At 41.3% G+C, this 15,494-nt stretch overlaps 1 protein-coding gene across 5 annotated transcripts in view; it reads left to right on the top strand.

Annotated features, from left to right (window-relative positions):
• The window catches only part of aplf (aprataxin and PNKP like factor), a 74,447-nt gene that overhangs the window by 46,270 nt on the left and 12,683 nt on the right, over positions 1 to 15,494 (top strand). For 4 of the 5 annotated variants that reach the window (XM_060899056.1, XM_060899054.1, XM_060899058.1 and 1 more), the window contains exons 7-9: positions 7,680 to 7,888; positions 8,233 to 8,438; positions 15,056 to 15,181. In XM_060899056.1, coding sequence (XP_060755039.1) covers positions 7,680 to 7,888; positions 8,233 to 8,438; positions 15,056 to 15,181 — 541 coding nt within the window. The remainder of the gene's footprint in view (positions 1 to 7,679; positions 7,889 to 8,232; positions 8,439 to 15,055; positions 15,182 to 15,494) is intronic. The other variant, XM_060899055.1, reaches the window with a different exon arrangement.

Below are 15,494 nucleotides of genomic sequence, written 5' to 3'. Positions count from 1 at the left end.
TTTGCGCAACCTCCCAGTCAGTCAGACGGGCTGTCACTCCTGTTAGCAATGTAGCTAGGCTCAGCATGGCCAATGGTATTTTTTGGGGCTGTAGTTAGATGCGACCAAACTCTTCCACGTTTTTCCTGTTTACATAGGTTTATATGACCAGTGATATGAAACAAGTTCAGTTACACAAATTGAAACGTGGCGATTTTCTATGCTATGGAAAGTCCGCACTATAATGACAGGCGTACTAACACCTTCTGCGCGCTTCGGCAGCGCATTGATATCTGAGCTCCGTATCAATGCGCTGTCGAAGCGCGCAGAAGGTGTTAGTACGCCTGTCATTATAGTGCGCACTTTCCATAGCATAGAAAATCGCCACGTTTCAATTTGTGTAACTGAACTTGTTTCATGTCACTGGTCATATAAACCTATGTAAACAGGAAAAACGCGGAAGAGTTTGGTCGCATCTAACTACAGCCCCAAAAAATACCATTGGCCATGCTGAGCCTAGCTACATCGCTAACAGGAGTGACAGCGCGTCTGACTGCGTCTGACTGACTGGGAGGTCGCGCAAAACTCGGATAGGTACGGAGCAGCTCGCCTCAATTCAGATAAGAGCATATTTCATTATGGAAGTACGGTGGACTGTTCCTTTAATGTGTTTGAGATCAAAATACAGTAAATAACTAGCCTTATTCCACACCACAGCTGCAGTAATCTGTAAATATTACATCAAGAACCGAACAACTGAGTAAAGCGAAATGACGTCCATCATTACTTTAAGACATGAAGATGTGACTTAATTCATTAAAAAATAAATTAGAAGGTGTGTCCAAACCTTTGACTGGTACTGTATGCCATTCCTTTAATGGTAAAATGCCTTTTAAATCCGACGTGTAATGTGATAGAAGATGACAAGATATGCAAATTAGTTGTTGGTTTAGTCTAATAATGAGCCAAGTTTAAGTGAGTCTGATAAAAGGGAAGGTAGTAAGCAGATAAGGTAAGTTTGTCCTTAAAGTGCATATCACGGGTAAATTCAAGAGCAAGATCAGTGTAATTCTCCTATTTTATATTAAACTTTGGTCAAATATCTGTCACATTTTGCATTTTGTGCAATTTTTTTACCTTGCACAATACCAGAAAAATTCAGTTGAAATCAAGCCATTTGAGGCGAATTGGTCCGCCTCTGAAAAAACTTAGCATTTGGATTTCCTGGGAAACATTGATTTTCGTGACGTCACATGCGGGACGCCTCCCTCTGAATCCTACGTCAGCGCTGGTTTGTTTATGAGAAAACGACCTGGTGGTTTTCTGCAAATTTCTTCAACGTTATTGCGTAATTATTAAAATGGTTAACAGATGTATCGTAGGAGGGTGTAGCAACACCAATCTTGATGGGATTAGTGCTCATCGTTTCCCAAAAGACCGGACAATGAGAGAGAAATGGGAGCGCTTGGTCTACACAGGCTGTGCACTGAAACCGTGCAAAGCTCGCACAGCCTGCTGGCACTTCCGCAGGTGACGCCACGAATCTGGCTCCAGACTCCCTTGGGATTTTTCCAGACGCGTTTTTGTTATTTTATTTTTTTCTGCTGTAGACAGATGGCCTTGTGCAAAATTACCCTTCTGGATGAGTGTGTAAAGGGACATTCTTTCATATAAAAAAACATGAAATTGGATCCAGAATATGCACTTTGAAAACAAAACATTACTTGAAGTCTTTGCTAAAGTGGCTTTTCGACATGTGTTTTAGCATCTTTTTTACTGCCTCCTTTAAAACCCATCATTAATGTCACCGTGTCCTTTTAAAGACATTTTGTCTCCTGTAAACTGTACAGAGATTCTTCACTGAAAGACAAACAGCGCTTTTGCAGGCTGATAAAACCTGTCTGTCAACACACAGCACACAGAGACATTCAAAAGGCACCTCGTTTTATCTGTTCTTTTTTTTTCATCATTCTCACTCTTTCTTGTGTACACAGTCACACACTCACCCACTCTCACCCTCGCCCAGTTCCAGAAACGTGACCTGCACTTTACTTAATATTTTGTGGTGTCCCTGTACCATCAGGAAACTGGACAGTTGAAGACTGAAAGATTAAAAAAAAACAAACCCTCATCTGACTTTAACTTTGCAAAATTCAGAATTCTGGCTTTTGTTAAACTCATTGTCTCCTTTTCACCGTATAACAATTATTTTTAACAAAAATTAACTGAGGGTTAACTAGACAACGTTCAGTTCATTTAGCCCCTAGGCACAAAACTTCAAAACAACATTTTTCTTTTTCCTCTCTCTCTCTCTCTCTCTCTCTCTCTCTCTCTCTCTTTTTCTCTTTTGTTTTTTTTAAAGTCATTGTATGTTTTTATAACTCTATTGTAATCCGTGTTTATATATACCAGTTAAAAGTTTAAAATTTTGAACACACAAGATTGAGTATATATTATTCACTGATTTTAAAACATTTAATAAAGTTAAGACAAGGACGCAATGAGGGAAAAAAAAACATCTGATTTTCAGCAGTCCAGTTTCTCCTCATGGTTAGACCTGTTGTGTGTTCTGAAATGCTTTTCTGCTCACCACGGCTGTAAAGAGTAGTTATTCGAGTTTCTTCAGAGGTGGACAGTAACGAAGTGCATTTATCTGTACTTTACTTGAGTATTAATTTTTTTGGCAAGTTATGACTTTAGCTTCACTACATTTGAAAGGCAAATATCGTACTTTTCGCTCCACGACATTTCTATCAAGGTCCTCGTTAATCATTCCTATGAAGCAGCTTTGAAAGTGGATGTTTTTTCTTTTCTTTTCTAAAACGTGATGGCTTTTTCCTAGGTGACACTGAGACAGCCGATCAGTAATCACTAGGGTCACGTCACGTCCATAGACTGGATAAAATCAAGTTCAGTGATTCCTCAGCAGCGTTATTTAACCTGATCAGTTGATGGCAGAATGGAAGGAGGCAGTTCTTCGGGGAATGCACGCACTCATGGCCCATGAACCCACGTTTCAGTTTTCTGAAAGGAATAAAGAGTCATTTCGTTTTAAATATTTGCTTTGTTTGCCTAAAATGAACCACATCACGGCCTACAAAAACTCGCCATTCAACCTGCGGAAGCATATTGAGGTATATAAATGTTTTATTACAAGAGCAAGCTTGCAACAAAGTTGTCTGTGCTTTTAGAGCTAGCAGTAACATTGCAATAGCTATGCAGTCTGGTTAGTCAAATGACTTTCTATGGGTTTGCCCGCCAACTTGCCATCGCCTTGTCCACGGCTAACGATAAAGCATAGCTAGTTAACTTGGACACTGTTAGTTAGGATGTAAAAATGGAGTTATACTAACATGAATAACGTTAACTTATCTGAAGTCCTTTCAGAAATATGTTTTAGTATAATCTTGCCAAATAAACAGAATGTAGAAATCTTTCTTTTCTAGTAGCGTTAGCTACCCAATATGATTTTGAGTTTGAAAAGCATTTGCTAGCATGTCAGGTGGAGCTTCACTGACTAGCTAGCTTAACGTTGAACCACCATGATTTCACATGCAGATTCATACGTGCATGACTACACACACACACGTACGTGTGAGACCTGTGAGATGGACAGTATTGTGCTAGTCAGTCACAACAATTTGTTGGAATTCTTTGTTTTGATATCAGATGATTCTCTTGCTTAAAGCAGTGTTGCTGTTGGGCAGTTATTAAAGGTCCCATGGCATGGTGGTTTGTTGATGCTTTAAACGGGCTCGTGGAGGCTTCCGGATGTTATATCCGCAGCCTTTCTCGAAATGAACCCTCGGCACGTAAATATAGCCTCCTGGGAGAAAGCCCCATTTCAGCGCTTTTCCCAGTGTGTCGTTTTGCTAATGAAAAGCAGGAGGCGGGGAAGGGTAGAGGGTGGGGGCGGGCCATGGGGGGAGGGGCTTGACCAAGCTGCGCACACACATACATGCTGCTATCAGCGCCTGTAGCCACGCTGCTAAGACAAAACCCCGTTCTCCCTTGGACTCCTTTCGTAAACTCAACGTGACACAGAGAACAGAGTGTGAGAGTGTTCGGAGTGGTAGTTTACGAACATATAATACCCTAGGCTTGAACACGCACTCCATAACCAAAGAGGATAGAAGCAGCAACTACAGCAACATATCGCTTATCCAACAGAAGACCTGCATTGCGGAGCAATAGTCAAACATAAGCTCATAAGTTACAGTCAATTTCCAGACTAAACTCAGTTTAACAGAGCATGCTGCATGCTCTTTAGTTTTGTAGCGCAGAGTACCTGGCTAACTGCAGGAAGCGGTTAGCTGCACAGCTAATGTAGCCATTGCTAGGCTAACGCACCGATTTTAAAACACGGCAAAACGACTTAACAGTTATACACTTACTTGTTCGGTGTTTGTGGCTGATGCGGCAGGGATGCTTGGTACGGACCCAGGCTTCAGTAACAGTTGATGTGCAAAACCTGCCCTGTACTGTCCCAAGTTGTGGAAACATTCCTCAGGAAAATGCTTCCGACAAACATACACTGTCTTAGGTAGACTCGACGGCGTATTATTGAAGTAAATAAAATTAAGCCACTGCGTCTGCAGGGGCTCTCCCGTCGGCAGTAAAAACACTCTTTTCTGTGTTGTCACATCCATGTACAGTGCAATTTCCATGTTTCGCTCGCTTAGGTGATGCCATGTTGTTGTGTCCTCTATGGTCTCCTCACTACAACTGGGCGGGCAATCCATACAGTGGGTGGGAATCCAGAGGGGGGGCGTGGGGATCATCTCCCTTGCTGACGTAGTAAAGGGAAGAGCTTATCAACGCGCCGTTTTGACGCGCCATTCTCAAATGTTGGCCATAGTTTGGTTTACACATTATGAAATTTCTAGCCACTGGGGTGACTTAAGAAGGTCAGAGGAACTCATTTTAACGTTAAAAAACCTCAGAAAGTGAAAATTTCATGCCATGGGACCTTTAAGCTTGAGGTGTGGACCTGGGTTTTAATCAGGTCGGATTGTCCTTTTTATTTTCTGAGCAAGCTGCATTTACAGCTGTCTTTCGGATTAACATACACATACATGTGTGCGCACACTGCCAGAGCTGGGTCAGAACACTACCATGCTGCTTTGTGGGAGTGGGGAGGAGTGTTAAAATTAAAAAAAAAAAAGAAAATGCCAATGGCTGTTCTTTTTTCAGTTCAGTTGTGTTTCATTTTGTAACGTTCTACCAGGTGTTTATTCTACAGGTTCTACAAGCTAATCAGTAAATCCAGTCGGTTGCTTCAGAGGCATTAGGTTTTGTAAGCACTGTGGCAATAATACAACAATGCGTTGACAGAAAATGTACTTTTAAGACTTAAGTATTTTTAAAAGCAAGTACTTCAGTACTTTAACTTAAAGGAGAACTGAAGGCAAATGTTTTATTATGAAAATTCTATTTATCTAATTTTATTAAATATCGGAATGCATTTTTGATCGCTATTTTGTCGCTGCTATAGCAAGTTATGTGTTTGAAATATGCTCTGTAATATATCAGTCCATATGTCAAAGCAACGGCCATAAACGAGATTCGTTGAGACCTGTGCGAGACATCGTAGGACGGAAGTAAAACGTACAGCGGAAATCAAAGTGACCGACATCTGCCAACGTTGTCAAAAGACGCGCGCGCCCTCTTTCGAATGCTGATGGAATCAAGCCGGAAATTTTGTTTGTTTTGATAGCAATCAGGAAAGTTTGAAAAAAGTAGGCAGTAATCGTCATTTAAACTCGTTTTTGTGCAATACTTCGTTTGGAAAACAGATTTCAGTAGAGTCTGGCTATCCTTCTCCACCGCAAGGAGTTTCCGCTCGCAGAACTTCCATTCACTGGATGGTGATTTATTTATTTATTTTTCATTCTTTCAGCAATTTCTGAAATACTCAAGCCAGGTGAATTTATCTTTCGTACTATGAGAAAACCTGCACTCGATTAGTTCTGCCCCTTATTGTATGTCCCTGTGTTAAAATGTGTGCATGCGTGTAAACTGAAAATCATACAATGTGAGAACAATATGATTTTCAGTAAGGCTCTGGAAATTTTGAAAAAAAAAATAAATAAAATGCATATAATCATTGATAAAAACTACACTTAAGTAAACAGTGAGTCATTCTGATAAATAAATAATATAATAAAAAACAACATGATAATGAAAAAAATAATAATGTCCATAAAATAAATATATTTAAAAAAAAAAGAAACAAAGCCTTCATAGTGAATAATTAGGCTCTGGGCTTATTTGTTTATATATATATATATATATATATATATATATATATATATATATATATATATAAAATCAACATTATTCTTTTTTTTTTGTCATTACCATGTTGGTTTTTTTGTTATATTATTTATTAGAGTGACTTACTGTTTACTTAAGTGTAGTTTTTAGCTCATCCAGCCGCAGGAAAGGCCGGATGAGCTTATGTGATCAAGTGTCGTCCATCCGTCGTCCATCCACAATTTACAAAAATTGCTGCTACTCCTACAGGAGTGATCATATTTTGATCAAACTCGCATACAATGTTTCCCAGGTTGGTTGGTGTGCATAAAAGTTGTCAAGACGGTGGCGCCACCTGTCATATTTAAGTTTATGGGCGTCTGAAAATTGTGTGTGACTCGTCACATTAAACGTTGCTCTTCGTAAACTGCTGGGATGTTTTCACTGAAACTCACCCACCCAGAAGACTCTAAAGACATATTCCAACAAGAGTTGTTCACCAGGTGGCGCTGCCTACCATGGATGAGGCTACAGAGGGGTCATGTGCAATTTCACGAAAATCGCTACTCCTCCTACAAGAGTGATCAGATTCTGATCAAACCCGTATGGAACGTTCCCCAGGTTGGTCTGTATAAAAGTTGTCAAGACGGTGGCGCCACCTGTCATATTTAATTTTATGGGCATTTGAAATTTTTGAGTGATTCGTCACATTAAACGCTACTCTTCGTAAACTGCTGGGACATTTTCACTGAAACTCACCCACCCAGAAGACTCTAAAGACATATTCCAACAAGAGTTGTTCACCAGGTGGTGCCATCTGCTATAACTGAGGCTACAGAGGGGTCACATGCAATTTCACGAAAACCGCTACTCCTCCTACAGGAGTGATCAAATTCTGATCAAACTCATATAGAATGTTTCACAGGTTAGTATGTATAAAAGTTGTCAAGACGGTGGCGCCACCTGTCATATTTAAGTTTATGGGCATTTGAAAATTTTGGGTGACTCGTCACATTGAATGCTGCGCTTTGTAAACTGCTGGGACATTTTCACTGAAACTCACCCACCCAGAAGACTCTAAAGACATATTCCAACAAGAGTTGTTCACCAGGTGGCGTTGCCTACCATGGATGAGGCTACAGAGGGGTCACGTGCAATTTCACGAAAATCGCTACTCCTCCTACAGGAGTGATCGGATTTTGATCAAACTCATACACAACAACAGTGGGTGGTATGAGCTCCAGGTTCATTGGGACTATTTTTATTCATGATTATATGCATTTTATTTTTATGTGTATATATATTTATTTTTTCAAATATTCCAGAGCCCTACTGAAAATCATATTGTATGACGCAGGTCTTCTGAATAAAGATTCTTTCTAATTGCTGGTTCTGAGGTGGCCATTTTTGTTCCTTGCCTTCATGTGATTTGTTTCTTTATCCAGTAGCAGCTAAACGACATCCAAAACCCACAGTCCGAAGCACGCCTTCATCCAAACGCTCAGCAGGACCCAAACGACCCCGGGCGAGGCTTCCTTCATTATCAGGAGACGAGGAAGAGGAGAAAGAGGTTGAAGAGGATGAGGAAGAAGAATGCAGCAAGGCTCCCAGAAAGAGAGCGAGGAAGCTGGAAAGCGACCCAGAGGAGAGCCAGGTACACTCGGAACCTGGAACAGGGCATTTACGGATATCATGAAAGACATTCGTGCTGGATTCGTGACATGAATGTGTTTCTAATCATCTGCAAGTGCAGTTGAGTTAATTTGCTTTAGAGGGATATAAAGATACAGCAACAAACGTCTCGAGTTTTATTTTTCTTATTATAATCATATAAAATAATGATGTAAGATATCTTATAGTCTTCGTCTTGGTTAAATATGATGCATGAGAGAACTGGTGTGTGAGACGTCATGATTTTTAGGTTAGCTTCATCAATAGTGAGGCTTGTCTTCATCGTAGTGCCATTACACGGGGATAAAGTCATTTCCTCATCAACAGGACCAGGCTCCGGTGTCAAAGTCCAGCCAAGAGACGCCACCAGAGGACGAAGACGCCAGCGTAGCGCAGGAAAAGGAAAAAGAATGCAAGAGAGCTGAAGGCGCGACCTCAAGGCCGGAAAGCTCCAGAAAGTCTCAGACAGACGGGCAGCAGAAGGCTGAAGTTCAGCGCAGGACGCCGTGTCCCTATGGCACTTCCTGTTACAGGTACTAATCCAAACCAAATAATTTTATTTTCCAAAAACCAGAAATCTTCTGCATCCCTGAGCAGGATCTCATAATTATGTAAATCAAAAGGACATTATGCCCATTTTTTTTTTTTTAATGTCTGATTGCTAAGAGGACAAGAGTGGTTTGCAGTTTCTAATCAAGTCTAGAGGAAATCCAACATCTTTTGTCCATTAAATAATTATTTAGGTTGAAAGAGCACATGACACATCATTTTATGATGAATCTCCTTCAAACTTCTCTTGTTAAAGCAAACTTTTTCACTCGTTCGCTGGAGTGCACCAGGCCCAGCGTCCCAAAGCAGCTTAAAATCTTCCCAAAGATCATCATAACTAGCAGAGAGAGAGAGAGAGAGAGAGAGAGTTCACTATGATGCCCGCTCAACCATTTAACAGTGATCTTTCGATTGCGCCACACAATCATTTAGAGTGTCATGCTGTCCCAGGATACAGCTGTCAGAGCCAAGATCAGCAAAATACTGTACAGCTGTTACGTTTTTTAATTCACAACAAAACGGCATTCATCGGCGAGATCACTAAATCGATTCAGACATTATGTCACATGGTGTTTTTATCCCCCACTGGCTGAAAGGCCCGAAGGGGGATTATGTCGCGGTGATGTCCGTCCCGGGAAGGGTACTCGCCTTCTGAAATCAACTCCTCTCACAATTTTTGGAGGAATTTCACGAAACTTGGCAGGATTCTTTGTTATATGTTGGTAGTACACGTATTGCAATTTTGTTCAATTCAGTCGCATTTTCCCAGAGTTACAGCCTTTGATTAAGGCCCGGTCACACAGCGCTTTACGGCTTTATCACGGCCAAAACCCGTCAAAAAGTGCTCTCCCGTGAAGCAGACGATATTGTTCGTGTTGATGTCGAAGTTAAGACGTGTTACAGTCGATATACAGACGTGACAGGACGCAGGGGAAAATCGGAACGGCGTCGGACGCGGCAAAAAGTTTTGGACTGCTCAAAACTTTAGACCGCGGACAACCACGGCCGGCACACGTGGTAAAGACGTGCAACACAGGTGAAAAACACGTGATAATCAGTGTCCCGGCCGTTATTAAAACTTGGGGAGACGTGGTAAGACGCGAAAGTTTGGCGGTCTATCACGGGCAGAGCACGGTCATCGGACGGGTGTTACGCGTTGGTATCACGGGATATAGCGTGTGTTTAGCGGCTTATCACTGAGAAATGGATTTTTCCGCGTACATAGCACTGTCTAAGCCCGTTAAACGACGTCTCAAACAAGTTCTAAATTCGATTGATCACTGTCTAATCACTTCTGCATCACTTCTGATTTGCGGCATGTAAATACCGTAATTTTCTGAGACTTGCACTTGCAGTCTAGATGTCAAGGGGTGAACATGAACCCTCAACTCTGTGATGTCCTCATCTTAATGCTCCAGCACCAACAGAACCAACTGATACAGGCTCAACATATCCTACCGCTTTTATATGCGCAGCAAGCCGCTCTTCCAACGACGCTGAGCCGCGGTTACCCGTGATTTGGCAGTGCTATGTCAGTGAAACAGCCGCCGACGGCCATACCCCGTACAAAGCACGGCAAAGCCAAAATTGACCAAAAATTACCACTTACGACCACGTCCACCAGATTTTTGTATCTTTTTGTACGTGATATAGACGCGGAATGCTGTGTGACCGGGCCTTTAACAACCTTGTACTTTCACAATTTCATGAAGGTGCGCTCGCCTTCTGACATCAACTCCTCTCACAATTTTTGGACGAATTTCTCGAAGCTTGGCAAAAAGCCTTGTTGTATGACGGTAATACGCATATTACAATTTAATTTTGTTTGTGAAAATTTTCCCAGAGTTTTGACCCTTGATTAAATAACTTCGGCAATTTCATGAGGGTGTACGTTCTTCTGAAATCAACTATTCTCACAATTTGTGGAGGAATTTCACCAAACTTGGCAGAAGGCTTTGTTACATGACAGTTATACGCATACTGAAATTTTGTTTAATTTGGGCACATTTTCCCAGAGTTATGTCCTTGATTATTAACAAACTTGTACTTTGGCAATTTCATCAAGGTGTGCTCGCTTTCTGAAATCAACTTCCCACACAATTTTTATCCCCCGCTGGCCGAAAGGCCCGAAGGGAGATTACGTCGTGGTGACGTCCGTCTGTCCGTCCTGGGAAGGGTGCTCACCTTCTGAAATCAACTCCTCTCACAATATGTGGATGAATTTCACGAAACTTGACAGGATTCTTTGTTATATGTCGGTAATATGCATATTACAATTTCGCTCAATTCAGTCACATTTTACCAGAGTTATAGCATAGTTGCCAGCGGGGGATATTGTACTCTCAGAGCACTCTTGTATCACATGCTGTTGCCATGGCGTTGCATCCGTCATCCACAATTCAGTTAAATCGTATCTCCTCCGTCAGTTCTCCATGAATTTCCGTTCCGATTGTTTTGTTTGAAAGAACTCATCACTCCGCACAAAACTTGGTCATTGTTTTTATCAAAATTTTTTGCTGATGAGTTACTAATTAGGCCAAATTAACAAATTTTCCAGGCCTCTCACTAGAATTGGATCTCCTCTCTGATTGCGGCTAGAGATAATGAGATGAGATGAATGAAACAGTTTGTTTACCACTTTGTTTATTTTCAGTTAAATCGCGTCTCCTCCCTCCTTCAGTTCTCGGTGGATTTCAGTTATGATTGTTTTATTTGAAAGAACTCGACCTTCTGCAGAACCTTCTGTTGTTGTATTGTTAATTTTTTGCTAACTAACTGCTAATTAGGTCAACTTAACGAGTTTTTGGACTTTTCACTAGAATTGCGTCTCCTCTCGCAGTTCTCACTTGATTTCAGTTCTGACTGATTGACGTTTTGGGTCGATCTTCACTCAAGGAACAAAACTTGGTCATTTGTTTGTTGATGTTCTTGTAAACAATTTGTTTACAACTTTGTTTACAACTTTGTTTATTTTCAGTTAAATCGTGTCTCCTCCCTCCTTCAGTTCTCAATGAATTTCAGTTCTGATTGTTTCGTTTGAAAGAACTAGCCCTTCTAAAACAAAACTTGGTTGTTGTATTGTCAATTTTTTGCTAACAAATTAGTAATCAGGTCAACTTAATACATTTTCTTCTGACTAGAATTGTGTCTCCTCTGTCATTTATCATGCGAATTCAGTTCTGATCAATGTTTTGGGTTGATCATCTTCCCTTGAGGAACAAAATTTAGTCCTTTGTTGATTTTCCTGTGGGCGGCACGGTGGTGTAGTGGTTAGCGCTGTCGCCTCACAGCAAGAAGGTCCTGGGTTCGAGCCCCGGGCCTGGCGAGGGCCTTTCTGTGCGGAGTTTGCATGTTCTCCCCGTGTCCGCGTGGGTTTCCTCCGGGTGCTCCGGTTTCCCCCACAGTCCAAAGACATGCAGGTTAGGTTAACTGGTGACTCTAAATTGACCGTAGGTGTGAATGTGAGTGTGAATGGTTGTCTGTGTCTATGTGTCAGCCCTGTGATGACCTGGCGACTTGTCCAGGGTGTACCCCGCCTTTCGCCCGTAGTCAGCTGGGATAGGCTCCAGCTTGCCTGCGACCCTGTAGAAGGATAAAGCGGCTAGAGATAATGAATGAATGAATGAATGATTTTCCTGTTGTAAACAGTTTGTCGTGGAGGTTGGTCGTCTGTAACATCATCACATTTCAGTTCTGTTTGATGTTTTGGTCATCATGGGTGTTTTGATGGCAGGCCAAATGAGCTAATACGTCCTTGACGTTCTGGTCTTGATATCAGGGCTTGACATTAAGGACTGCCCGATTGCCCAGGGCAAGTGAAGCATGCATTTGGGCAAGTGGGATATGTCCCAGACATGCCTGACCGGGCAAGTTGGAACGAGCATATATTACGAACTAGTACCACAAAAATTATGCTTTTTGATCTTTTATTTCAGTTCCTAAAAGCATCTCTCACTATGTATCCACCATTATGTCTTGGCTGTTTTCTTAGTCTCGGTTTCATTTCCTGCTTTGCAAGTTATTTTCTATCCCCCCGCTGTTGTAGTGTGGTACGCCTACTGTTTATAGACCCCTTGTGCATGACGTCACGCATCATGTGGTAATTACAGCTGGGGTCAGACAGACACCGTCTTTCACGCAAGCAGCTTAATCTGTCTTCAATATGGTTAATTTTTGCGCTGTTTCTGTTTGTTCAAACAGAGAAATAGATAAAAGGCATTACCGTCTCCCCGCCATCAAGAAAAAGGTTAACAAATAGAAGAAATGCTTCAAGAACAACGAGGAAATGAGCGGTTAAAGAATACGAGGCGAGGAGCTCAGCCTGAAAACTCCAGAGAAATTCACGATTGTATTTAAAATGTATTTTACAAAAGCAGAAAGTCGGAAGTGAGGATGGAAGAGTTTGCTTAAGAATCTCGGTTTAATTTTTTTTCTGCTTGCATTTGAGTTAGTGCCTTCGTGAAAGTGTTTGATTTTCTTACAGGTGTAGCCGCTTCCTTATTCGACACAGAAAACCCAGGTTGGTTTCAAACAACTCGGGCATGAAAAACTCAACAAGGAGCGACATGTGCGATAAATCCTGAAGGAACAGAACAGATTAAGAGCAGAGAGAGCTGGAGCTTTGTTTCTGTTAGCAGAGGAACACAGTCCTGTGCAAAATATTTCATCTCTCAAATATTTATGTGTCTTTATTTTGTTATATCATTCACCTCTAGGTTTATTTAAAAAAAAAAAACCTGCGTCAGGACAGGCCGGCTGCGCTGATTCAGTTACAGGTTGCCAGGTCTGTATAAAACACCCACAACCTACACACTAAACAATAATTTTAAACTCAAACATTATCCTGTCTGTCATGACGCAGCACGGGTTTTTTTTCCTTTTCAACCTAGAGGTGGATGATATAACCAGAAAAAAAGATATATATGTTATTTACCAGTTGGGAGGTCCGTATTGTGAAATACCGTGACCAAGGTCTTGAAAGTACTGAGCGAGGCCCTCTGGGCCGAGGTCAGTATTCAAGGCTGTGGTCACGGTATTTCACCATACGGACCGACCTTAAGCTGGTAAATAATATATTTATTTTTTTCTTTACCAAATTCTAACAGAAAATGAGAGCGGCCGAAAGGGAAAACCGAGCCGAGCAACCATTTTGAATCCTCATTCACGGCTGTAATGCAAATTGCTTCCTCCTCGGTATACAAGTGCACTTCCATGGCAGGAAAAAAACTACATTTTGCTGCCTATGTAGTCCCCTATTTATACAAATAGGAGTCATTCAGGATTCAGCCATGTTTTTGCTCGGCGTTAGCAATAGAGGTTTTTAGCTTTCTCCTGAAATGTTTTCTTTTATTTCTTCTTCCTCAGGGTAGTAAAACTCGCTTTCGCTGTGAACACTGTCGTTATCGCTGTCCATGCTGTAAAATTAATGCTATTCTCCTGAGAAATGCTGGCAAAAATTTATAAGATTTTTGATAATCTTATAAATAAATATTATTAAAAAAAAGATAAATGTTGACAAAAAATGCTACTATATTTGTTGTTATGAACGAGTGAGTCGCCAGAGGTCCATAACCGGGGTCCGTAACTAGGGTCCGTACCGTAGGATACGGACCCGCTCAGCAGCCAATCAGGGCACAGGATTTGATGGAAACCAGACCACGAAAAAAATAAATATAAATATTCTCAAACACAGTACTGTTCAAAAGTCTTGGCATCCTATTGTTTTCTTCATACAAACGTTATCGATTTCTATTTTATGATTTCTACATTATGGAGTAATGAACCTACAGTCTGAGAGAGAGAGTTCTACACAAACACGCTGAACTTTACAACAGCTGCATGCACGTGAAATGGAAATAAATCGACTAAGGCAGGAAAAACTATTTTGGATAAAATTGTTATTGTCCGTTACAAGTAAAAAGTAACCAATAACCAAACTTGATCATAAACTTAATCAATAACCAAACTTCAACTCAGTGTGTGAGCTTCATTTTATGTTGCAATTCACAACTATTCTATGGTTTTCCTAAAAAAAAAGTAGTACTCGCAAAATAGGGGGCAAGTGATGATATTGCGGGGCAAGTGGAAATTTACTGCTGGTTTGAGTATTTCAGAAACTGTTGATCTCCTGGGCTTTTCACACACAACAAACAGGCTCGAGAGTTTATCCAGAATGGTGCGAAAAACAAACAACATCAAGTGAGTGAGTGAGTGAGTGAGTGAGTGAGTGAGTGAGGGAGGGACAGTTCAGTGGGTGGAACCAAACACCTTGTTGATAAGAGAGGTCAGAGGAAAATGGACAGATTTGTGGTTCAATCTTTTTTTATATCCAGGAAGGATATAGTAAGTCGTATAATCACTCTTTACGACTGTGGCGAGCAGAAAAGCATCTCAGCATGCAACACGTTGGGTTCCGCTCCTGCTAAGAACAGGAATCTTAGAATCAAGTGTATGTGTGAGTGTGTAAGTGTATAAGTGTATGTGTTCACTGTGTTGCCCCTTGTTTGCCAGTTGCCTAGCAACAGTGTCAACTTGAACAGTGAGTGCATCCGGTCTTCGCATCGCCATGTCAGTAAAAGCTGTGTTCATGGTCTCTCTCCAGGAAAAACCCGATCCATTTCCAGGAGTGCAGCCACCCCGGAGACAACGACTATGAAGAAAAGCAGAACGACAAGGATGACGAAGATGACGATCGGCCGGAGTGTCCGTACGGCACTGACTGCTACAGGTGGCTTTTTTAAAAATCTCATATTCTACCCAGATCTCAGATCTCATTAAAGCCTTAATTTCTTCCTCAGAGCATTTTTAATGTACAGCTTTCCACTAAAATCACTTCCACCTTTAAACTCATCATGCCCTGAGAAAGGAAGTAGCTGTGTATCAAATGGTACACGTTGTGCACTGATAATCTTGGAAAAGATAATAAAATAAAAAGAAATTAATAAACTCTGGAACACTAGACACTTTTTTGCACTCAGATCTCACAGCCTGTCTATGTAGAAGAATGGGCGGAGCCACCAGACGGCACTGTCGGTGAAAGA

The sequence above is a fragment of the Neoarius graeffei genome, chromosome 18, assembly GCF_027579695.1.
Source record: "Neoarius graeffei isolate fNeoGra1 chromosome 18, fNeoGra1.pri, whole genome shotgun sequence".
In the NCBI taxonomy this organism is placed as follows: domain Eukaryota; kingdom Metazoa; phylum Chordata; class Actinopteri; order Siluriformes; family Ariidae; genus Neoarius; species Neoarius graeffei.
Note: the sequence above shows the minus strand (reverse complement) of the source record. Positions and strands in the feature narration are given on the sequence as shown.